The 25,256-nt window shown below is 50.6% G+C and overlaps 2 protein-coding genes across 6 annotated transcripts in view; one reads left to right on the top strand and one right to left on the bottom strand.

The window, feature by feature from the left end:
• Positions 1 to 11,325, bottom strand: part of CA12 (carbonic anhydrase 12) — a 54,554-nt gene extending 43,229 nt beyond the window's left edge. For 2 of the 3 annotated variants that reach the window (XM_036081145.2, XM_036081146.2), the window contains exons 1-2: positions 11,110 to 11,324; positions 5,637 to 5,657 (exon numbers count right to left, since the gene is read on the bottom strand). In XM_036081145.2, the coding sequence (XP_035937038.1) occupies positions 5,637 to 5,657; positions 11,110 to 11,191 (103 nt within the window). In that variant the 5' untranslated portion in view covers positions 11,192 to 11,324. Of the gene's footprint in view, positions 1 to 5,636; positions 5,658 to 11,109 lie in introns of all 3 variants that reach the window. The other variant, XM_036081147.2, reaches the window with a different exon arrangement.
• Positions 1 to 25,256, top strand: part of APH1B (aph-1B gamma-secretase subunit) — a 162,964-nt gene that overhangs the window by 93,350 nt on the left and 44,358 nt on the right. The window contains exons 7-9 of one of the 3 annotated variants that reach the window (XR_013450450.1): positions 13,597 to 14,198; positions 16,086 to 16,155; positions 21,999 to 22,237. The gene's annotated coding sequence lies outside the window, so the exon portion shown is untranslated. Of the gene's footprint in view, positions 1 to 13,596; positions 16,063 to 16,085; positions 16,156 to 21,998; positions 22,238 to 25,256 lie in introns of those variants that run through there. The other 2 variants (XR_013450449.1, XM_036081151.2) reach the window with 2 other exon arrangements.

The following is a 25,256-nucleotide window of genomic DNA, read 5'->3' as shown; positions in this document are numbered from 1 at the left end:
AGTCTGAGCACAGCCGGAGGCCTGACAGGACCCCCTCCTAGCTCTGGTCAGCCCGCTCTCACCCTGCAGTCCCAAGGCCTGACTCTGCCTCAGGCGGGTGAGGGTTCCTGCCTGGGGCTCGGCTTACTTAGCTCTGAATCCTAACAGCCCAGCCTCAGATTTCTTCCCAGGTTCAGGCCTCCACCCTGGCACCCTAAATCAAGGATCAGCCTTGAGGTTCCCCAGGGCCTGAGCCAGGAGGCTGAGGATGCCTCGGAAACTGGTCCCTAGAGGCCTGGCAAGCACGAGGGAGATAAGGTCTGACCCCACCCTGCCCTGAAGGACACGGCTAGAAAGAACATTCTGGCCTATGAGGAGTCTGTGTTTTTTTGTTTAATCCCTTTCTTTCTCACAAAGGAAATGTCCTATTTGTTCAGTAACCTCCTTGCTATTAAAAACTCAGGTAATTCAGCAAAGCATGAAGAAGCCAGCCCTTTCTAACACAGCTCACGTTTGTTTGGTGCTACAGAGTTTACGAGGCATTTCCCCACATATTAGCTAATATAATCCCAGCCTGGGAGGTGGAGGGAAAGAAAACGGTGATGAGCTGTATTAGGTGCTTACTCCGTGCCTACATTGTTTTACTTAACCCTCCCTAAAGCAGGCCGGTGCTTCTCAGCCAGGAGCATCAGAACCCCCTGGTAGGCTTGGGGGGGCGGGGAGGGCAGCCCCAGAGCTTTTGATTTGTAGTTAGATCTGGGATGGGCCCAAGACTTTGCATTTCTAACAAGACGAAACAGGGTGCCTTTGTGACTGCTAAAGAACAGGAGTGAAGGGATTGGGCTTTTCTTCCCAGCCTCCTTCCACCTGTTTCACTTCTAGGGCATCCTGAGTCCCAGGGGACCCTGATGCTGCTGATCCGAGGCCCGCATTCTGAGAACCACAGAGGCAGATGCTCTTACTCCCATTTGGTAGCTGGAAACCCTGATGTTCAGAGGGGAGAGGTTAAGTTACTCTCCTAAGGCCATTCAGCCAGAAAGTGGCCTCGCAGATATTCATGGAGGTCCGCCTGGTTCTGGGCTCTGCACACTGTCCACTTCTGCCTCCCCCCACTCCCCTGCCCCTACACCTGCCTCTAGGAACTAATCCTAGCTTCCCTGTTGTTTCACCCAGCTGGTGCGCCCAGCTGCAAACACTGAAATGCAGGCCGAGGTGCCCCCAGAACACACAAAGCTCAATTCTGCAACTCAGAAGAGCTGAGAAATAATTCTGAGTGGGTGGACCATACCACGTCCTAACAGACCCTGGATGTCACAACTGCAATTAGAAGTAACTGGAACTACAGCACAGATTGCAGAAATGATAGTGGGCTGGATTGCTGGCCTCAAGGGAAATCCCCAACGCACAGGGAGAGGGATTCAGCTCCCCGGTATGAAAAACATGTTCTAGCCTTTTCTCGCCTCTCTCCTCAGAGTGCTTTGTGCCTCTTCCCATTCATCCTCAGGACGGCAGCTGGACCGGGGGAGAGGTCATGGGGGTGTTTGGAGTTGGCTGAGCCTCTCTACCTTGGGTAAAGACAAGACCCGTTCGTAATTAAATCAGCCTTTTAATTGCACGTGTTCCCTCACTGCAGTCTTAAGTTGGCCCTTGAGCTCTGAGTCTGCTCTCCATGCTGCATTTGAGTGTGAGGCCACACGGCGCCTTTATCCCAACTACAGAATAGAAAGCAGGGAGATTTTCCGCCAGCCTCCCTCCACGTTTCGCATCTCATTCTTAGAGTTTGGGAAGGGTCTGGGAAGGACGTCACATGCCAGGGAAAGTTTGCGGCAACCTAATATTCCAGCAGATTCGGGACCGAAGGTGGGTAGAGGCGGGAGCCTAGAGAACCAGACAGGTTTGCCCCCGTGGAGGATCCTTTCCTGATTCTTAAAGGAAATCCTTTAAGCCAGGGAATCTCTGGTCTGGGACGAAGGAGAGAGAGCAGCCCGAGGAATGCAGGGGCAGTGCCTGGGTCCCAGGGAGTCCTGCCAGAGCCCAGGGCCTTCCAACCACGGCAGAGAAGCTGGGCAGGAGGGCCGGTGAGGGGCTGCAGCCCGCTCTCCCGCATCCCCAGGCCAAGCCACCATCACACCAGAGTTCCCTGCGCCGGGATGGAGGGGCTGGCCCGGAGGGCCCTGGACTCTAGGAGAGGTGGGACGCCCACCCCCTCCAGGAGCTTACATCCCATCTCTTTTGAAGGCTTATCTGATTCCTCCCAGATCTCTAGCAGACAGTGGTTTCTGTGTCTGAGCGAGCTCACATCTGGGGAGCACCGAAGCAATGTCAAGTGTGCTCGGGGCTGGAGCGCGGGGCCCACTCTCTGCTCACATGACGTGCTCTTAGGTCCTTGGTTCCAACACAGTCATTCTTTTTGGTTGCTCTGTTGTTTTGAACATATTAAGGGTTTTTTGTGTTTTTTCTTTTTTTTTGGTTTTTGTGGGAAAGGGCCAAAAAACTTCCAGGGTAAGGATGACTCTCCCAGCCAGCTGGAATTTGTTAACTCTTTTATTGCGTATAATACACATACAGAACAGTGCATCGTCAGTGAACAGCTTGATGACTCCTCACCATCTGAACACAGCCCCCACACCAAGGAACTAAACATGACCAGCCCCCACCTCGCACCTCCTTCCCGCCACCCCCATTGCACGAGGGCACCTGCTACCTTGACTTCTAACGGCAGAGATTCACTTCAGCAAGCTGGAGTTGATCATTCGCTCACAGGGCAACCTGACTTGCAACTGCCCCCCGGCTCAGAGTTGGCAGAGCTGCTGGGGCTCAGCAGGATTGATTTGGGACTGATTTCCGGTGGGAAGGGCCTGCTCAGCAATTCTAACCCCAGCACGCCTCCAGCTGCTGCTTCAGCCACCCCGGAGGGGTGCACAGGGGCAGGGCGGGCCCCAGCTTGGCCATCAGATGGTCCTCCTGTCTCCAGGCGGGCCAGCAGGGAGGTCAGCCTGGTGACTTTGTGGAGGGGGAGTGGGGGTAGGGTTCTCTTTCCATGTGCTTCTAGAAGTCCTACCCTGTGTTCCAGGCCGCAGGAGGCCCCTGGATCAGGATGACTCAGCAGCATCTACGTGCAAAGTAGCTGAGGTCTGCACCCTGGGAAAACCAACACGTGGCATTTGGTTGGACTTGCCTCATTCAGTGCAGCCCTCATGGCTTGGAAACCATTTCCCCCGTAGCACCCATGCCAGGCCCTCTGTTTCCCCGGGTGACTCTGACCACGGGTGCCAGCTGCCGGCCTGGACCTGTCCGCCTCCCTGGCCAGCCTGCATCCGTCCTCCTTCATCGGCCCGCACTGAGGGCTGACCCCACATCATGTGCACTCCGTGTACTCATCAAAAGCCAGATTTGTCTCTGCGTTCAGCCCATGCATGTCACGCACCATTAGACTCTGCCCTCTGCTTCCTCAGCAGAGCACTGCTCGGGGGGTGCAGGGCAAGGGGGAGGGAGAGCTGGCCAGAGCTAGAGGTCAGGAAGAAATGCTTCCGCGCTGCTCCCGTCACCCCGCACACGGCGAGCCTCCCTCCCGAGGAGCCCTGAGGCCCAGACTCTGCTCAGTCTTCCTGGGTCGAGTCATTTGCCTGGCCTCTCCTTCCCTCTGACTGCCATCCCCAAGCTGGATGTGAAGACCTCAAATAGGAATTCTGCAAAGGCCAGACACCTTCCTGCCCCCCATCCTTCCCTCTCCAGCCCCCACCACCACGTGACTCTCCCTAAAACACAGATTACTCCCTGCCCTGCCCCTCCATCTCTGGGACAAAATGAGAAGGGTCCAGCCTGCCCCTCCATGTCTCCCCTGCTCGATACAACCTCTGTTTCTGACCTTAAGAGTTTTTTTTTTTTTAAAGATTTTATTTATTTGATAGAGAGAGACACAGAGCAGGAACACAAGCAGGGGGAGTGGGAGAGGGAGAAGCAGGCTCCCCGCCGAGCAGGGAGCCCGATGCGGGGCTCGATCCCAGGACTCTGGGATCATGACCTGAGCTGATGGCAGACGCTTAACGACTGAGCCACCCAGGCGCCCCCTGACCTTAAGAGTTAATCACTCCCCTGGAACTCTTTCTGTAGATGTTGCCGCCCCAAATACCATCTTGTTGTTTCTTGTCTCCGCTCATGTGACGCCATCATCATCTTAGCCAACAGCACTTCCTTCCTACCCCCACTGAATCCTCTCCACCCTCCAAGGTCCAGGTGAAAGCCCTCCCCCTCCAGGGCACCTTCCTTGACCATCCAGCCCTAGCACTCTCTTTCCGCGGAACCCTCAGAGCACTGAACCATTTATTCATTATCTGCCATTCTCTATTCAGCTTTGAATTGGGAGCTGTAAGTACTCCCAGCTACAGAGCACAGCCTCCACTTCTAATTACTCACCCATTTAGCAGCGTGTCTTGCACAAGAAAGTACATAATGATGGAGCCATGCAACGCCGGAGCCAGGAGACCTTGGCCTGTAGGTGGCTGGCGAGTTAACTCAGTGACTTTTCTATGCCTCCCGGGCTAACAAACAGCCAAAGGCTAGCTTTTGCAAATCTAACTCAGACCTTGCTGTGGATTCTGCTTCCGCTGTGGTGATCAAATCCTCTGCCTGTCACCCCTCCTCCCGTGCCAGGGAGGCCAGTTCCAGCCTCCTCTTTCCAGAACAATCTATCTTGTCCAGTGCTCCTGACTGTCCCTCACAAGACATTATTAACATTCTCGCACTTGTCCGTGGACCTGGCACTCGGCCTCCCGTTCCCACCCCAGCTGATGACCAAATTTCCAGTCCATTTCACACACTGGCTGAGCTGATTTCAAGCTGCTTATCTCGCAGGCCTGCCAGAGATGGCTAATGTCATTCTTGTCAATCCCCCGGAAACCCCACTGCATACTTGACATCCCTCTCCCTTCTCACGCACGGGGCAGGCATCCCTCTCAGTAAGGATGGGCCATCACCACCTCTGAACTCCGCATGCTTACGAACATGGCAACAAGACGTTAATTCTAGACACGCGGACAGCTTAAATTCTGGGGTCTGAGCCAAACTTCCAGAAAGGAGCCCTTTATGCTTTGTTTATTGTAGAATAAATGTCCTATGGAGGAGAAGGTCTCTCTCCCACCCAAGGCCCTTGCAGTCTGGAGGTAACCGAGGCACATTCACCTGGGAGGTCTGGCAGAAATCCTTGCAGGAATCTGGAAACCGGAATGCTAGGATTCATAGTTTGAGTGCACAGAGCAGGCTCCTGTGCTTGGAGAAAGTACGGCCTGCAGCCCATGCGGAACGGTTCTTTAGAGAAGCCTTTGTGCTCCCTTAATGATACCAGAGTCCTTCTTCTCAACCCCCACGATAACCTCCACAGATCATGGTGTTTCTGGCTTTTTCATTAAATACAGCCATCTCCTCCAAAAAGTATTAAGGGGCGCCTGGGTGGCGCAGTTGGTTAGACATCCGACTCCTGATTTCGGCTCAAGTCATGATCTCAGGGTCATGAGATCGAGCCCCATGTCAGGCGTGTGCTCGGCGCAGAGTCTGCTTAAGATTCTCTCTCTCTCTCCCCTCCACCGCCCCCCGCGCTCACTCTCTCTAAAGTAAATAAATCTTTTTTTTTTAAAAAAGGATTTAAGATCTCTACTTACCAAAATAGCTCCACTTGGATCCTGCAAAGAACAAAACAAAGCAAAGTAAGTACAACGGAGCTTAAGCAAGTGAGAGAAAACGCTACAGATTGGATTTTGACATGGGTGAGGTCGGAAAGGAGGCGGGAGGCGGATGCCCAGACGGCGGGACGTTGTCAGAGTCTGGGTCAGGTCGGCCGCTTCCCAGAGCCGCCGGGGGAGGCGCGGGGCCGCGAGTGGGTGCAGGGGCTCACGGACCACGGAGGCGGCTTCTTCATTAGAAGCCTCCCAGATCCTAGAGAAGCCAAATTTTATTTTCTGAAGACGTAAAAGAAATTCACAAGGCTCAAAACCCAAAAGCTCCCAAAGGGTACACAATGAAAGCTCTTCCTCCCACCCGATCTCCCGGCTTCCAGGAGAGAGAAAGCCAGTTTTATGAGCTGCTGGGAACATTTTCACAGGGACTACACGCGCATATGTAATCACATTCTTTCTCCCCATTTCTGCAACACAGATGTCAGCATACTGGAAACACTGGTAGGCCTCTTGCTTTTTCCCACCGAACAACACACCCTGGAGAGCCATTCACATCAGTGCGTAAAGAGGAGAAAACTCCGCTCAAAAGGAAAGCTTTTCTTTGAGGAAGCTGCCGCCCTCCCCCGAGTTAGAATTCCGGGGGTGGGGGGAGAGAAGGGGTAGGAGAGGTTCTGCCAGGAATATCATGAAAGTCACCTACCACCTCCCACTGCACACCCTTCACGCACAGAAGTCCCCCGTTCCTACATCCAAACATATTTTGGAAAAAGAAATGTTACAGAGTTGCACGCTTGGTACCCTGCCTGACACCCTCCCTCTTCACCTCCAGAAGGACACAGAGACCCTGAGACTCGGGGTGCCCCAGGGGACACATCCAGGGAGAGGGACTCTTCACATCCCAAGTGCCTCTCCTGGCTTCTCTTGGTGCCATCACGATGCGGGGCCCACAGGGTACAGTCGGAAGAGGAAGGCTCTCACGGCCCCGTTCTCTCTAGGGAGCTGATTTGCAGCAAAACCCAACTGACCAGCAACCTGCACCCTTCACGGCAACCGAGCATTTCCTACTCAAGGCAACGGTGATTTTTAAAAGCAAAAAGAGAATTTTGCTGCTTTTGAAAAGCTAGTTTAATCCCATGGTTTTCTGTTGTTGTTCTGGTTCCTTTCTTTGCCTCAGTGCTTTTAATGAATTTGGTTTTTAATTTTCAAAATGGTAATTGTATCTAGTTACACTTGTACATGGTTTAAAGTGTCAGATGGTTCTACAAGGCTTTTTAATAAAATATCAGTCCCCTGACACCCCTCGCTATTTTCCTGGTCCCTAGAGCACTTTGAAGCCTTTTTCAATCCGGGTAGTATCTCCACATCTCAGTAAAATAGGCCTGCAGGGTTCCTCCATGATTTGTTTAGGTTGAGGTGTTATTACTGTCCTCCCTCCCTGGAAGAGAAGCGGTGAGGTCTCTGCGCACCACCGGCAGCCTATCACCTTGTTTTATATGTAAGGCAGTGACAGTCCCCTGCATGAAGTGGAAGATCAGCGCCTGCTAGGAAGTGTCTCTCCACATTTTTTTTTTTTTAAAGATTTTATTTATTTATTTGACAGAGAGAGACACAGCACGAGAGAGAACATAAGCAGGGGGAGTGGGAGAGGGAGAAGCAGGCTCCCCGCTGAGCAGGGAGCCCGATGCGGGGCTCGATCCTAGGACCCCGGGATCATGACCTGAGCCGAAGGCAGACGCTTAACGACTGAGCCACCCAGGCGCCCCGTGTCTCTCCACATTGACCAGTACCTCCAGCAAACTTGGGAAATCTTCGAGTCTCCTTCTCAATCTCAAGGAGCGAGGGGGGCTGGTGTTCAGACACCTTAGAATATCTAATGAGTACTTACAGACCTCTTCCCCATAAAAATGTCCATAGGCTTGGACACACAAAATTTCATGTACAATTAATTTCAGGAGGCCCGCAGAACCCCTAAAACCTGCTATGGACCCCACAGGAGTTAAGAGTCCCAAGATTAACCTCCCGGGAATTAGCAATTAGCTGAAGACATGCAGACCCAAACCTGTGCGTAAGCCCCGAGTGGACTGCCAGCGCATTTCCCGAAACGACAATGGAAAGGAACAAAGAAGGCATTGCCTTGGAACCAAGCTACAGGGACCTCAAACCTCTTCAGGGGTTTTGTCTGAGGGCTTCGCTATTGAAATCCAGTTCTGGATTTCAGAGCTAGAAGAAACCAGATCATTGCCAGGTAGCTGGGCAGAGCACTTGGAAGCTCAGCACACAGACGTTCGTGAGTAATGGGGGAGTTCATCCTCACAGCTAACCTGGAGAGATGGGGGAGTTCATCCTCACAGCTAACCCGGAGAGATGGACACTCCCGTGATCCTGGAGACCACCAGAAAAACAGCTGCAGCCTCTCAGCAGTCCTGCCTTGGCCAGGACTTTAATTGCACCTGCCCCCAAATCAAATCATAGCCTTTCATATTCCACCTCTTCTGAGCTCTCCCCACCAAAGCTTGCTAAGCTGAGGTCCTCCCTATGGTCGAAGCTCATCCTTAGATGAGGCATCCAGGAAATACTGCGGGCAGCTCAGGGGCCAGTGTCACAGAGTGGACATGGGGGACTGAGACCTCTGGTGGTGACACAGAACCGGGGACGCGTTCTTAAAAAGCAGCAGCATCCACAGTGAACTTCCCTGCCTTCCTCTCTCCAGGCAAGCCCGCCTGGTCCTCAGGCCCTGGTGCTTTGGGTATAAATGACAGTGTCCGGAAGGACTCGGGAGCTGGAAGCTGGGGAGAAGCAGCACCGTAGAAGGAAGGGGAGGGTGGTCTGAATGTTGGGGGGGTCATCTGATGAAGGTCGGGGCCCAGCCTGGTCCCTCTTCAGCTCAGAACTGACCCGAGGAAGACTTTCTGAAGGGACGTGTGTGTGTGTGTGTGTGTGTGTGTGTGTGTGTGTGTGTTATTTGGATGTGGCGCCTCATGGTTCCCCGCCTCCTGGTTAGGGCAGGAGTCCTGACCACACGCAGGAGGCAGGCCGGGCCAAGACCCCTGCGGCTACCTACACCTTGGAGGTTTCCTCAGGGAGCAGGCTTTTCCAGGAGGGCCCTTTTTCCTCTTCTGTGTGGGAGACCTGGGAGGCCCAGCTCGATGCCTGTTAGAACCTGCAGGCCTACTCTGTACCAGGCGGGGAGAATGCCCGGCGTGCTCACTGAGGAAGTGGGACAGATGAGGATCCAGGCCAGGGGTTCAGGGCCCTGCCTGCTTCCTGGTCTGGGTGCTAGAACCTTCTCTGAGTAACCGTCATTGCCAGAGACTGCTCAGCTCTCCATACCAGGTTCAGGCAGAGCAGACTCTGCGAGAAATCATTGAAATGTTCCCCACAGCAACTCAGCATTCAAAGGTTTTCTCCAGAAGACACGTGACCTCATCTTTTTATGCTCCCTCCTTCCCCACTCCAGTCATTTTTTTCCCCCAGACATTCACCAGTGCCAAATGCTGGGAGTTTAAATGTTCCGGGAGGAGGGTAGACCACACTTTGACCTCATTACCTAGTTTAACCCCCCTCCACTCCCCACCCTGTGTTAATACTGACACTCTACATCTCGGTGACTTTGGCTTTGACCTTGTCCCCTGAGGCAGTTAAACAGTCAAGAAACCTACATGAGGAATAACAGAATAAAAACTGTGTTCTTGGACTCTAGGGGTAGGCAGGCTGGCTACTCAGTGTGGGGGTGAAAGTGGCTTTTTGACTGCAAGCTCCCCCACCCCGACCTGGAAAATGGGGAGAGAAGGAAGGCAAAGGAGGAGGGAAAGGGAGGCAAAAGGGCAGGGGCAAGGGCAGGGGCTAGGGAGAGAGGGAGGAGAGGGAGGGGAGGGCAGGGATGGCAGGGGAAGAGAGGGAAGGGAGGAGGGGCTGCCCCAGAGTGAGGGGAGTAACAGGCTTTCTGGAAGGAGCCAATGAATGGCTGTTTCTCTCCTGTCTCAGAGCAGCTTGGAACTACAAGGGAGATTTCTCGCAAAACTTCAGGTCCCGGTGCAGCTTTCTCAAAAGGGGAATACGTGTCAAAGTCTGCAGTTTTAAAAATTAATTTCCACTTTCATGTAACCCCTTTCTTCCACCATTTTTTTTTTTTAATAGGGTCCATGCCCAGCATGGAGCCCAACGTGGGGCTTGAACTCACACCCAGGAGATCAAGACCTGAGCTGAGATCAAGAGTCCGGTGTTTAACGAACTGAGCCACCCGGGCGTCCCCCAACCTTCTATTTCTTCTGGACCAGACGAGGGAAATAATACCAAGCATATCTTACCAGCCAGTGGATTTGAGTTAAGAGCAACGCCAACGCTGTGACAGGCCAGCTCCCCCACCTCCCTCCTACCCAGCCCCACCGACACAGTGTGACCTCCAGCAGAGAAGGAGGCTCTGAGTCTTCAGGCTACAGAGCAGGATCAATTTCCCACACCACTGTCTAGCAAGGGAGGATCCATTTCCAGCCATCATAGTCACTTTCAGCCGTCCTACAAATATTTCAGCCTAACCTCGGTCCAGGACCGATAGCACCTACAAATGTCCCTACAACTTAGAACACACTCTGTCAAGGGCAGGAGCTACCATCAGTTACTGGGGAAGTTTCCACAAAACTCACTATCTACCCCCAGAAAAGTGCTCAGCCAGCAGCTGGAGAGGCAGGCAAAAGCTTGTCATCCTCTCCTTGCTCCTAAGGATTAACTAACCTTGACCTTGGCTGCGCACCCAAACTCACTGCCTTGACCCAAGGTCCCCACACCTCCTCCTGCCATCCCCTTGGGCACCCTCAGCCTCCAGCCTTTCGGGGTTAAAAGCCCTAATTACACTCAGAAGTGAGGTGTGTATGCTCTTTCGAGTGCACACACACGTTCAAGATAGTAGAGCCCTTCTGGAGAAAAACAGTGATTAAGAATAGGATGCATCATCCCTTTGACTTGGAGGTAAAACTTAATGGTAAAGAGCCTCTCCTCCAAAGAAAAGCATCCACCACTGCGGGAAGGTGCTGCAGCTGGGGCATTGCAAACCCTTCCTGCTAACCAGGCGGCTCCGACGCCACATTGACTCCTCGACCATCTGCACGTGGATCGCGGATCGGGGCACAGCATTTTAAATCCTGGTTCCCCTTCTCCCTCCCCCACCCCTTGGCAAGTTCCCAAGCCACCCACCCCTCCAGAGCTGGGGAGAGCTCCAAGAACACACGAGCATGTTTTAATCCGAAGACACGTGCTTCCCCCCCATCGCAACAGGTCGTGCATTCCAAAGGCAAAAGAATTTTCCAAAACGCCTTTTCCAAAGTGTCTAAAAATACGCCATTGGAGAGTATGCTCCCCGCCAAAAGGACTTTGCTTTAGCATTAGCGAGCCCCGCAGGCAATCCTCCGGCCCGGTGTGGCTGCGCGCTGGGGACTGAGGAAAGAGCGGGCGGACACTTTACCGTTGAGCGGGGCTGGGCCGGCCGGCTGTTCCTTTAAGCAGAGGAGCAGGAGGACGGCGGCGGCGTGCAGGCTGCGGGGCATCGCGCGCGGCGGGGGCGGGGCGGCGGCGCCGCCGGGGGTGGGGGGCGGGGGCTCCCGCTGCCTCTGCTCCCGCGCTGGGGACCGCGTGCGCGCAGCCCGGCAGTGCGAGCGCGTCTGCTCTTCGGGCGCCCGGCCCGTGGCGGGCCGCTCTTATAGAGCGACTCAGCCCCAAGCACATGATGTCATCGTGCGCGGGGGAGAACGCCCTGCCCACAGCAGGTCTGGCGCCTCGGTTGCGAGGTGAGTGGTAGCCTGACTTTAGCCGCGCTCGGCGGCCGCAGCGCTCGCCTGGGAAGCCCGGTCTCTCCGTGGGAGCGGCGGGCAGGGGTCGGGGCGAGCCGCCTATCGCCGGCCCCACCGGGGAGGGTGACCTAGGGACCGGCTCCAGGGCCACTGCCCCGGGCTGTCGCAGCCCTTACTGAGAAGCCCCCTAAGTATAACGCCGTGTGGGCCAGTGCCTCCTTCAGGGGCCCCCCTCGTCGTGTGCCGGGCACACGTTAGGGACTGGAAAGGAGAGCCCAGAGGTTGCGTTCAACTCCGAATCGCGGCCGATTGGACAGTGCAGCCTGAGAAGGTCTTGCTTTTTCATTTGGACACAAAGAAATTCATTTAGAATAGCTAAATAGCGCAGCAGGGTACACGGTGAACAGCTTTCCGAAGCAATTAGACTTGCCCTAGTAACACGTAAGCTGCTTCACAGTGTCAGTCCGTTCTCTCGGAAGCTGGGGGGAGCGGTAGCCCTTCCGTGGCTTGGCCGTGGAAGAAAAAGGCGTATTATTGATTACCTACTATGTGTCAGGCGCTGTACTAGGCGTTTTGCATTGTGTCCTGGGTTCGGCTTCCAGTGCATGTTATCATCACCTGTTGCTCATTTCTGCCCACTTTTCACACATATGTGTATTCTTTTTTTTTTTTTTTTAAGATCTTATTTATTTATTTGACAGAGAGAGACACAGCGAGAGAGGGAACACAAGCAGGGGGAGTGGGAGAGGGAGAAGCAGGCTTCCCACCGACTAGGAAGCCCGATGTGGGACTTGATCCCAGGACCCTGGGACCATGACCTGAGCCGAAGGCAGACGCTGAGCCACCCAGGCGCCCCACACATATGTGTATTCTTTTAAGTACGTATATGCGTACATCTAGTCATATACATGTGGCTCTGATCCCCCTTTGTAGTTAGTCCATGTTCACTTGTTAAAGATTTTATTAACCTGCTGCCTCCAATACTCGATAACTCTTTCTCCTGCTGTTACTGCCACTTGCTGTTCCCATTGTGCTTGTCATTTGTGCTTCTGGCTTCCCTGGGCCTCCCAGTGTCTGTTCTGCTCCCCACGCTGGGCTCGGTTTCCTTCCTGCTCTGTGACCTTGCCTAGTCTCTTAGCTTCTTGCTGCCTATAGACATTGCTCGGACCACATGGTCTGATGAAGGGCACTCACCCAGCCCTGGTACATGACCCCTGATTTTGCGACTTGACCCATCCTGCCCTATTCTGTTGGCCACCACAGCCTGACAGCCCGACCAGCCCACATCTCTCAGGTCTGTGCTGACTCAGCCTGTGTGGACTCTCAGGCCGGCCTCAGCGACCAGGGAAGCCACTTGTCCAAGCAGGTTTTGGAGGGATTGAGCAGCTTCTGTGCTGAGAGTCACCAGGAAGCACATGCCACCCACATTAAAAGGGGTGCTACTGTTCTGTCCCTCTCAGCTCAGCGATTGTTTGCATTAATAAAGAGCTCTGAAGTCTTTTTAAGGAAGTAGTTACAAAGACAATCTTGTCACCAGCACTTCCAGGCCACAGCAGGCTTAAGGATGACCTTTTCTGCCTGCAACTCTTGATAAAAAACCTTGAATAAGCTCCAGAGCAGTGAGTGAGCAGTTTACTTGGGGCTCTTAAGGCATTCCTGTCTCTGATTTGTCATCAAGGGCTTTAGAAGATGAAATGTACTTGAAGGACACAAGAGGTAGGGAAGAGCCCCTGCGGCCTCGGAGATGCACAGACTGAACCCATGCAGATGAAATCACTCATCCCACAGCTCACAACTAGATACAGGGAAACTGGGCCACGTACACACATTTGGTTACTCTCAGTTCAGGTGTTTTCCCATTATGTCTGGCTAAACATTAAGTTCAATTTGTCCTGGAACATGCATGTCTAAGTGTTCTCCAAGGATCCCCAGAGATGGGGGGGGGGGTAAAAAAAGGGATGGATTTAATAGATCAGTAAGGCAAGATTGTGAACTGGGTATGATGGAGATATAGGAGAGGGTTGGGATGTTTACTGCTTGTCTGGATCAGAGATGTGGTTAATTAGTAAAGAACGGATAGCAATTAAAAGAGAATTGAGGGTATAAACTGAGATTCAATTGCCCTAAGTGCTTTGAGTGATTTTTTTTTTTTTTAATTTTAGGGGATCAGAAGGGTGGAAAAGCAAACAGGAATGGATGGAATGACCAACCTTCTAAAGTACTGAAGCCAAATGTCAAGCACCCCTTCGCCCCTCAAAAAAAAACAGCACAAACCTAACCAGGTTAAGTTCCCAACTCTGGGAATCTTCCCTGCCAGAGGCTTCCTGAGGCCTGCGTAACTGGACACGTCTGGGCTCGCTTGGCCATCATCAGATGGGGTGCTCGCCAGCCAATAACTAAGCCATTACTCAATGGGTTAAGGTGGAAAAGGGACCTTCAGCACTCACAATGTGGCAACTGGCCACCAAATGACATGCCCAGACAGAAGGCTCCAGGGAGAGGAGCTCTTGTACGGTGTCTCACCATCAGAATCGACAAGGGGGCAAGGCCGATGAGTCAAAGGGCAGAGGAGCGTGGAGGAAAGGAGCCAGAGATTTGGTGTCCGGAGTTCTGGGCCGAAGTGCCTGCCCCACCACTACTTACCGAATGGCCTTGACAGTGGTACGACCTCTTGAAACTTCAGTTTCCTCATTTGTAAAGTGCAGGTTGTCATCCCGGCCCCTGGGTCACTAACAGAATTGAGATCTGGATGAAATGAGATAAGGCAAGTGGAAACTTTGCTGTTCATTCCTTCACGCTCTGTGTGCCAGGCACTGTGCTAGGCTTCGTCCTTGCTCTTGGAGAGTGTGTAGATATAAAACGGTCTCATGAACAACCATATAATTAAGATTGGATTAAGTGTGATGCAAGGTTGATGTATAACCAGAAGGGATCCACTCTGTCCTGGGGCGATGAAGGGAGACATCACCCATGTAAGAATTAGATTCTGTGACTTCATAAGACCTCTGAAATGCACAGCTAATACCGGGCTCTTCTTTCTCAAAGCTGGCCCCACTTGCCCACACACAACCTAATCATTGGCCTCTCAGGCATAATGGTGTTAGTGTAGAGACTTTGATTTCTCAGGGTAAGAGTTAACCCTTCAAACAGTGTCACTCAGTTGGGAACGCACCTTTTTACGGCTAAAGAAAGGACTGGTCGGAGGAGAACTAACATTTACTGAGTACCTACTGTTTGCCTGACAATGTGCATGGCACTTTATTCTTACAACAACCTGTGGGGTGGGTGTTAGGTTTGCCATTTTACAGATCACGAATCTGAGGCTTGAAAAAGCTAAACCCTTTCCTTGAGTGAGGCTTTTTGAGTGGCAGAGACTGAATCCTCAACCAGATGATTCTCTGTCGCCACAGCCCAGGAGGGGCCCTTTTCACAGCTATCCTAGCAAATTCTTTAGATGGGGATGTTCTACTTCTGGATCCTGCTGAGATGGGGATTCTCCAGTTTTCTAGATGTTATGATCATTTATTTGTTGATGAGGGGCACAGTGTGGCAATTCCGACAACGAAATAATGCTCAGCATGGGACGCTGCTGTGTCCTCCTCCCCAGTCCCCATGGGGTGACTGAGAGCCCCTGCCCTCTGATCAATGCCGAGCACATCTGCCAAAATGTGGGACAAGGAACCTGAGACCACAGAGCTCTGATTCGACACAGTTCTCCAGCCAATGAGAATATGAGCCCGACTACATAGTTCCTTGTTATATCAGTGAGCTCTGCTTTGACCAAGGAAAGGGGGTATGGAGGAAAGCAGAGGGAGAGAGAGAGAGAGAGGGAGGGAAGGAGGAAGGAAAGGGAAGGAGAGGAAGAAGGAAGGAAAAAGCCAAGGGATTTCCTTTGACTGGGTAGTGACTGCGGTCTCGCATGGACCCTTTGATCCTAGTGCAAATGTCTAGGTCTTTGAAAATATAGTCACTTTTGTAGCTTTATCCACATCCGCTACTTTGCTCGTGGAGCCACGGCCTGGAGTCACAGCCTGTGTGTGAGCCCTGGCTACCCTGCTCGCTTTCAGGCAGGATCAGCTGGAGGGCAGAGTGACCTGCAGGAAAGAATGCTGAACTCAGCTCTGCCAGGAACGAGCTCTAGGCCTATAGCAAATCTCCTGGCCTGCATCGGCCTCGGCTTCTGGATCGCTAAGTCGAAATAAGAATGTCTAACCCCCCACTGGGCTGTGAGTGTGGGATGAGACCATAGATGTGGAAGTGCTTTGGAAAACCAAATAAAAGTACTTGACATACACAAGATATTCCTGAGAGAAGGCTCGAAACAAAGGTTGTTTTGATCTCAGCCTTGGTTTACTAATCGAAGAAAATGAAAACTGGATTCCACCAAGGGACTGACTGTAAGATCCCATTCAGCCCGTGCCACCAGTTACTGTGGCAGCTTGTGACTCTGGTCCAACTACTTGTCCACCGACTCCTGTAGCGATTGCTTCTGTCGAGTGCGGAATCGTGGCTCATCATCAGGGTTTCTATAAAGCCCTCTTCATGATTAATAAAGAAATGACAATAATTTAAAATTCTATGCACAGGGACTAAGTTAAGTTAGCATTTTAAGTGAAAATAAATGTTGGTGCAATATGTTTCCTCTTTCCAGGTAAACTATTCTGAAAACCATGGTCAGCTGACAAGAGACTGTTTAAGAGATATAATTAGACTACAAGAGCGTAAGTTTTCTCACATCTCCTTTCACCCCTGCTGGTTGGATCCACTCTTCTCTAACCTCAGGGGTTTGGTCCAGATCGTATTCTTCTTGTTCTCAGTGTGAAGCACTGTCCTCTCTCACCCCTGTCCTTCAAACCAGAGGACAGTCATAGAGCACATCCCAGCAAGCGCATGGTGCCAACCTAAAGTGATACTCCTGATACCAATTCTGACAATTTCCGCCTGCGGTTAGGAAGGCCCAGTGACACAGGGGAAAGAGTTTGGCATCACATGAACCTGGGTTTTGAAAGTCAGCTCCACCACTCACTACTCATGGTAAATTGGGCAAGTCACTTAACCTCTCTGAGTTTCAATTTCCTATTTTCCTTTTTAAAGAGATGAGGGCCATAGAGTAAGTATACCCCCCAAAGAGCAATAGGGAGGAATAAATATAATAAGCGTGGCCTGTAAAGAACTTAGCCCAGGGGCACATAATGAGCACAATATTAATGGTAGTTCTCTGCTGTAGGAAGGCCTCAAATGGCTGAAGGGGGACGGTTTCACCCGTAGTTTCTAGTTTAGGCAACCCCACCGACTTCCCTCGTTTGGGCAACCACACCAGCTTTCATGAACCCTAAGAGAAGAATGAATGATGATTTCCAGACATCTCTTTTCCCCTAATTCTACACATCGGCCTCTCAAAGAATGTCACTTTTGTCCTAACAAACCAGTCTTCCTACTGAGGCAATAATGCCTTTTAATCAAGTAGACTCAGAAGTACTTTATGACAGAAAATGCCTGATCACTAGAATCTTGGAGCTGGGAGGTATTCCTGAGCTCAGAGATACCGCATGCTATTAGAATAAGCTGGTAATTTCCCTTTGCTTAGATACTCTTGTTCTGTACAATTGCAGGAATTGATAACCTGATCCTTCATTTCCGTTCCTTTCAAAGAAAACTGGCAAGCAGCCCATCTTCTTTCGGCCCCAATGCCTGACAGAGAGCTCAGTAGGCTGGGACCCTGGTGCAGTTAACATGGCTGGTTTCATGGCATGGACAGGTGGGGGCCGGGGAGCTTCCTTACAGACCCTTCTAATTGAATTGCTTCTCTGGCCAGAGGCCAGCCCTGACAAGGATCCAGCTCCCTCTCAAGCCCCGAAAAAGGGCTCAAGTGTCCCCAGTGGCCAGGAGAGTGGATAGGCAGCCAAGGCTTCCTAGTTCTCTCATCCAGGACAGCGCAGCCAGTGAACTTCCCCGAGGAGAGGCGGCATGCTGAGCGCACAGAGTAAAGAAGTCTTACCTAAGGAGCTAACTTCTTTATGCCCACCCCATCCCCCATCCTTGAAATGAAGAGTTTGGGGCTCAGGGGAGAGGAGAGGGGCTGGAGGTTGAATCAATCACCAATCACCAATGATTTCATCAATCATGCCCATGTAATGAAGCCTCCATAAAAAACCCAAAGGGACAGGGTTTGGAGAACTTACGGGTTGGTGAGCGCATGGAGATGTGGGGACAGTGGGCCCTGGAGAGGCATGGCGCCCCTACCACAGACCTCGCCCTGTGCCGTTCTTCCATCTGTTCCTGAAGTTACCCTCTGTTATAATAAAAGGGTGAGCTAGGCAAAAAAAAAGAGTTTGAGGTTCACTTCGCAGTGGAATAAATTATAACTAGATTACTTACATCTGCATTTCAGTTTTTTAACACTGATATGCAAAAGTTAGTTTTTTTCCAAAGATTTTATTTATTTATTTGAGAAAGAGAGCAGAGGGAGGGGCAGAGGGGGAGAGAAAGGGACAAGCAGACTCCCCACTGAGCATGGAACCCGACTCAGGGCTCGATCCCCTGACCCCCGAGATCATGACCTGAGCCAAAACCAACTGTCAGACCCTTAACTGGCCGAGCCACCCAGGGGCCCTTGCAAAAGTTGATTTTGATAGGCATATCTGTGTTTTCTCTACTCAACAGGATTTCATGGATGGTAGAAATGATGGCAAGAGACAGAGAGAGTCCTTAAAGGATGTTCAGAGAATTAGAAAATTAGAACCCAGAAACGTGGTCTCTTCCTTCAAATTCTGTTTCGCTTGGGGGTGGGGCACAGGAAAGGGAAATATCTCAGATACCTCAGTCATTCCATTTTTATTACAGAGACTGTGCCATTTCGTTCCAGTGAGAATTTGTAAGATTCTTTTGAGATATTTAGGGAGGACTCCATACGCCGTAATTACAAAGTATATCGATGCTTGCAACTGTAGAGTTGTTTGTTTATAGTGAAGGCATCTGATCTGTGATAAGAAGGATCTTGGAGGTCATTACACCTCTGAGAGAAAAACCATGTGAACACAATTCAAAGGAAAGAAATCAATTGAGAGATCGTGAATAAAAGAAATGCCATCACAATAGGTCTATAACTAGCTGCCCGCAGAAGGAAATGGGGAAGAAGGCAGAGAAAAGTTATGGAAGGAACAGTGCTAACTTGTAGCCATTGTCCAGACTAAAGGCGAAGCTCAGGGAAGTCAAAGATAACTCTGTGGTCTTCCACCTGGGGCATGAGCAACATGATGATTCTGTGAAGATTCAGCAGAGTCTGATGCTGGACAAAGCAGGCCCGCCAAGACTGGAAACAGAACTCTCAACATTGAACTGGAACAGGGAAACATCTTGGCCAAATGATTTTTATAAACAAAATTATTTAGAGGGAATTCATAAAAGGAAAGAAAATTGCCCACTAATCTATCCTAGCTGACAATAACTTCTTGCACGTTCCATTTTCAAGTTCTTGTCCATGACAACAAAAAAATATTTATCCAGTTACTATCAAATAAATATACCATATTGTGGACACAACTTTTTAATAAAAACCTAGCATTGGATCATAGCACTTTCCTACATTTCTACATGATCTTAATAATTTTTACATCAACATTTTTTTTTTTCAGATTTATTTATTTTAGAGACAGAGCAAGCAAGAGGGAGGGGAAGAGAGAGAGGGAGAGTCTTAAGCAGACTCTGTGCTAAGCGTGGAGCCCAATGCGGGGCTCAGGCTCATGACCCTGAGATCAGGACCTGAGCTGAAACCAAGAGTCAGACGCTCAACTGACCGAGCCACCCAGGCGCCCCTGCATTGACAACATCCTAAGACAAGTTTCAAGAAGTCATGAAACCTGGGAATACCAGCGATTTAAAACAGGGAGTCAAGTTTCTTGAGGGACTTCCTCAAGAAGATCAAGAAATTCCTAGAAGAGCAACAAAGATATAAATCAAGGGAATCAGATAAATATGACAGTGGGTAGATTGTCTGTAAGTCAGTGGCTGATGGCTTTGGGGACAAGGGGAAGTGATTATATACATAGCACTTGCCTCTGAGAAGTGAGCCCACAAGGAGGGGTCCAAGTTCACAGCCCAGGGCAGGAACAGCCATAGTGCATGACAATGAGTCTTCATTCTAAGTTCACATGGTGCTCAGTGTTTCATCGATAGGCCCTCTAAAGAAGCTTCTGGGCCTCAGAGCTCCTAAAAGAGCCCAAGAGCCAAGACCAAGAGCTAAGGACACTCAATGAAGGGAAAAGTTTGGGGTATCATCAGAGCCAGACATCCAGGACAGATATTTTATTCCTTGTCCCACTTCTAGGCTGCCAACCACCCTCCTCCCACTCACTGGTTCTGCTTTTGCTCTCCTCCTCTCTATTTCACTTCTTCCTCCCCCTTGAACTTTCTCCATCTTTCAGTCTGTAGAAGCAATGGGCTGTGGTCTTCCAGTTCCATAGATGAAGGGCTGTCCTGGGGAACCTAAGGCAGGAAGAGAGGAGGGAGGAACTCAGACCCGGAGGAGGGATTAGCTAGGGCAGTAGGAAGTAAAAACTGTGACAACAGTGTCCCAAGAAACAAGGTGATAGTTTTACTTGTTACACTTCTGCATTGTTGAAGTGGTTTTTTTTTTTTTAAACAAATCTGTTACAAATTGAAAGTCACACAAGTTAAATTTTAAAAACATTGAAAGAGGCAAATGTTTTCTTTTTTCTTTTTAAAAATATTTTATTTATTTATTTGAAAGAGAGAGGGAGAGTACAAGCACGGGGGAGGGGTAGAGGGAGAGGGAGAAGCAGGCTCCCCAGTGAGCCCGATTCGGGGCTCGTTCCCAAGACCCTGGGATCATGACCTGAGCTGAAGGCAGATGCTTAACCGACTGAGCCACCCCGGTGCCCTTCTTTTTTAAAATGAAAGAAGCAATAGACTAGTGTTGAAGAACAAAAATTCACCTGAGCAAATTTGAAGATCTAAGTGGCTTCATTAAGCGATTCAAGAATCAGGCAGCATCCCATCTTGCAAATGGAAGGGAGCTCCCCGAGGAGTTGTACCAAATGGAAGGTTTTTATAGGAAAAAGGGTGGGACAAAGAGGTTATTAGCAAAAGAAAGGATCAGTCCAGGCAAGGGCACTTTCCCTTAGGGGATAGGGCGGGGTCTCATTCTGCAGAGTATTTCATCTTCCCTTGGATGGATGGAGGTGGGGGGGCGGTGGATGGAGAGGACCCACGGGACAGATTGCCTCTTGGGTGCTGACCAGAATCTCCCTGACTGACCGCTGAAGACTACCTTTCTAGGAGAGGTTGAAACTACAGTTAGGTTAGGTGTTAAGTCCCTGTTTCGAGACTTGGCCTCAGTGATGCCATGTTGAGCCTGTGGTTCTTTGTCACACTACCCAAGGAAGAGTCAATAGTGCCAACAAAAGCAGCAGAAAGATCCCAAGTGGCAAGTGCAGAGAAAAGGTCTTGGATGACCGGCGGTCCTGGTCCGTGCCTCTGAGAAACCCGGTTCTGCAAACACAAAGAGTGAGCCAAGTAGGAGAGAAACGACAACAGATGAGAGATCGGTCATTTAAAAACATCAGCAGGGAGGACAAGGAGACAAGGCAAGAGCAGAGAGAGCCTCAAAAATTTGGAAAACTCGAGGCAAATAAGGAGAATAAGAGGAGCTGCCATTGCTGAAGCCAGGAGGGAACGTTCCAGGTGGAGGAGAGCTGGAGAAAAAGGACCAAGAGGAGCAAGGAGAGAGCAGCCGGGGGTGGGGGGGTCACTGCAAAACACAGTCAGATTTTGAAAATTTTGTGCTAGGGAAAGCTTCCAAACAGGTATAAAGCAGAGAATACGGGCACCTGGGTGGCTCAGTGGGTTAAGCGTCTGCCTTCGGCTTGGGTCATGATCTCAGGGTCCTGGGATGGAGCCCCTCATCAGGCTCCCTGCTCAGTGGGGAGTCTGCTTCTCCCCTTCTCTGCTGCTCCCCCTGCTTGTACTCTCTCTCTATCTCACACTCTCTGTCTCTCTCTCAAATAAATAAATAAATAATCTTAAAAAAAAAAAAAAGAGTATAGTTAGAATGAACCCCTGTGTACCCATCTCCCAGCTTTGACAATCAGCAACTCATGCCCAACCTTGCTTCTTCTTCTACACCCTCACCAACTCATCACCCCTTCCCTGGGCTGGTTTGAAACAAATTCAAGACTCAACATTCTTTCAGTGGTTCTCAACCTTGACTGAACATCGAAACCCCCTAGAGGGCTTGTTCAAACACAGATTGCTGGACCCCAGCCTGGGTTTCTGATTCAGCGGGTCTGGGGTGGGACTGAGAATCTGTGTTTCTGACAAGTTCCCAGATGATACCGGTGCTGCAGATCCAGGGGCCACACTTTGACAATCACTGTATGATTTCATCTGGACATACTTCTGTCTCAGAAAGGACCCCCTTATTGAAAACATAATCACAACGTCACTACCCGTCACAAGAATCTAGACTAATTCCTTAACATCATGTTTTCCCATCTGTCGTCTTGGTGGTTCTACTAACCACTTGTTCGATTTGTGCTCCCAAAAGGTCCATGCACTGCAATTGGTTCATACGTCTCTGTCGGCTCCTCTGACCTCCGGGCAGGGTTTGAATCAGTAGCACGAGGAGTACTTTGAGGAGTTGTACGGACAGATGTGCAGCTGTGGATGGGAAAAGACCACGGCCCTTGGGTCTGAATTAGAGTCTGGACCAGTCATTGAAGGGCTCTGCGGCTCACATGCCTCATTTGTGAAATGAAGAGAATAAGCCTATCTCATGGGAAACTGGTGAGAATTACATGAAAAGTAAGCCTGTGGCATGGTATCTGATACGTGGTTGGGCTAAGGAATCAGAAGATGTGGGTCTGCAGAAGCTCTGTGACCTTGGGACTGGAGACAGGTACTTCTCTGAGCTCATTTCCTAATCAGTAAAGTGGAGATGATAATAGTATTTTAGGGGCGCCTTGGTGGCCCAGTTGGTTGAGCGTCCGACTCTTGGTTTTGGCTCAGGTTATGATCTCAGGGTCATTAGATCAAGCCCGGCAGCAGGCTCCGCACTCAGCAGGGAGTCTGCTTGAAGATGCTCTCTCTCTGCCCCTCCCCCCACTCACGGTCACTCCCTCTCTAAAATAAATAAATAGGGTCTTTTTAAAAAAATAGTATTTAGAGGGTTGTGAATGAGCTAATGGGTGCAAACAGCTCGAGCACGGTATCTAATGTGCAATAAGCACTTTAATTTTTTGTTGTTTTTTCAAAATACCCATTATTACTAGGAGCAGGGTGAATATCACTTCTCTTCTGCCTGAGTAGGAATGCCTTCTTAGAATCTGGATTGTCAAAGTCAGGCATTGGGAGATCCCAGGTCATGTTTTTGTGTTTCCCACCTCACTTATTTCTTAGTTTGGTTAATGGCACCATCCTCCTCCCAGGCGCCCAAGTTAGAAACTTCGGGGGTCACCTTGGACGCCAGCCCACATTCTGAGGAGCACCCGTTCTAAAGGCTTCTTCCTTCTCGGAGTTTCTGGGATCCCAAACAGGATGAAAGAGCCCGACAGGGCCTGGTACACAGCAGATCCTTAATCGACACTGAGGGTTTGGTTTTATTGCCATCTCCTCGGCTCTCCTTCTGACCACGGCCCTCCCCACCTGCACCGCCCAGCGACTCCACCAGCCTCTGCCCTCCAGCCTCTGGCTCCTGTCCACCCTGTGGATGACAGCCTTTCTCCTGTTCCGCCCCCCCCCCCCCCGCCCCGATCTCTGACAGCAGTGTAGCTGGTGCGGTTTATGCCCCGCTCATCGTCCAGCAGTGGAAGGAGCTGCTCTTTTCTTTTTCTCATTTTCTTTTTTTCTCCCTCCATCCCTGACGCTTCCATTTCCCTCCTTCCCACAGGCCTTCACTCTCCTGGTGTTTTTTGTTTTGTTTTTTTTGTTTTTTAAGATTTTATTTATTTGTTTGACAGAGAGAGAGATGGCAAGAGCAGGAACACAAGCAGGGGGAATGGGAGAGGGAGAAGCAGGCCTCCTGCTAAGCAGGGAGCCCGATGTGGGGCTCGATCCCAGGACCCTGGGATCATGACCTGAGCAGAAGGCAGACGCTTAACGACTGAGCCACCCAGGCGCCCCCCTCTCCTGTTTTTGATAACATGTTCTTGGGTATGTATATGAACTTATAAAATACACTGTTTTATTGTGTGTGGTTTCTATTTTTAAACCCACCGTTCCCCTGGCAGATCTCCCCCCACTGCCTACAGCCTGCACTCCGGTGAGATGAATTTTAGGACCTGATCCTTTAGGACCTGAGCAAGGGTTTCTCTGAAGCAGAGGCCAGGAGGGGCATCGCTGAGTTATACTGTCCATGACAATTTTTTTTAAAAAGATTTTTATTTATTTATTTGACAGACAGACAGAGAGAGAGCACAAGTAGGCAGAGTGGCAGGCAGAGGGAGAGGGAGAAGCAGGCTCTCTGCTGAGCAGGGAGCCCGACGTGGGGCTCGATCCCAGGACCCTGGGATCATGACCTGAGCCGAAGGCAGAAGCTTAACCGACTGAGCCACCCAGGCGCCTTTGTCCGTGCCAGTGGACGCCGACGAAGTACTGCCAGGTTATCCCTGAGAACTACAGAGCTCTTGGTCTCTAATGCTCCATCCAAACCCCTCCACGGAGGGACCTGACAGCACACTAGCAGGGCTTCAGTAGCTTAAGCTCATCCCTAGGGTGACCCCAGCCCCCTTGGAGTGTTCACCCGGAATGGAAGCTCAATGTGGCCAGGAGAATTTGTTGTTTGTTCTAGCAGGTAGGCTCCCGAACTTCCCCTTAGAGCAGTGACTTTAGAACTCATGCAATGATAAATTCTTTTTCTGCCCTTTGAAATCAAATCTACACCCCCAACGGTTTCCTCTCCTCTCCTGGCAGGCACTACCTTGAGCCATCACCTTGCCGCAGCCTGGAGCGGTGGCTCCTGGCACAGACACAGGAGAATTTGCTTCTCCTCTAGATAAGCCCCGATGAGCCAGTCCAGGCGGCCTCGTCACAGACTGAGCCCTCTTAACACCCCCCTCAATACCTTTCTCTTCTGCACATCCTTTAAGTATCTCCCTGCCTTAGAAATGTTGCCAGCCTTTTGTTTTGGAGGAAGTGGAGTCCCGTTCTCCCTGGATTCTTTTTCCCTCTTGCAACATAGTTACTGAGTAAGACCTGTCCCCACTGCTTGAGCTAGTGTCCCGCTTTGCTTATCTTTGCCCTGCCCTGGACAGTGCCCGCAGTGTACTTTCCCAGCGGGTCAGCGGAAGAGTTTCAGACCTCGCCAGAATTTGGTGTTATCCGGTTTCCTGATTTTTGCCAACCTCGCGGGTAAAAAGAGATCTCTTGCTCTTGTTTTCATTTTCATGCATCTGTAACTGGTGGGGTTGAGCGAAACTAGTGGACTCTCTTGTGTGAGTCACATATTTATATTCTTTGTCCATTTTTCTATTGGGTTCTCTGTCTTTTTCTGACTGATTGATAGCACTTTCTTATATAGTCTAGGTAATAATCCCTGTTGGTTTTAGAAGTCCCAAATATTTTTTTCTCAGTCTATCACCTGTCAGCTAATTCTGTTAACAATATCCGTCATTATCATTAATTCTGAAACAGTCAAATCCCTCAATTTTTTTGGCCTCTGATTGTACTTTTTAGGTCTTGGGTTGTTTGGGGTTTTTTTTAAGATTTTATTTATTTATTTATTTGAGAGAGAGAGTGAGCACGAGCAGGGAGAAGGGCAAAGGGAGAGGGAGAAGCAGGCTCCTCAGTGAGCAGGGAGCCTGACACG

The sequence above is a fragment of the Halichoerus grypus genome, chromosome 8 (genome assembly GCF_964656455.1).
Source record: "Halichoerus grypus chromosome 8, mHalGry1.hap1.1, whole genome shotgun sequence".
Classification (NCBI taxonomy): domain Eukaryota; kingdom Metazoa; phylum Chordata; class Mammalia; order Carnivora; family Phocidae; genus Halichoerus; species Halichoerus grypus.
Note: the sequence above shows the minus strand (reverse complement) of the source record. Positions and strands in the feature narration are given on the sequence as shown.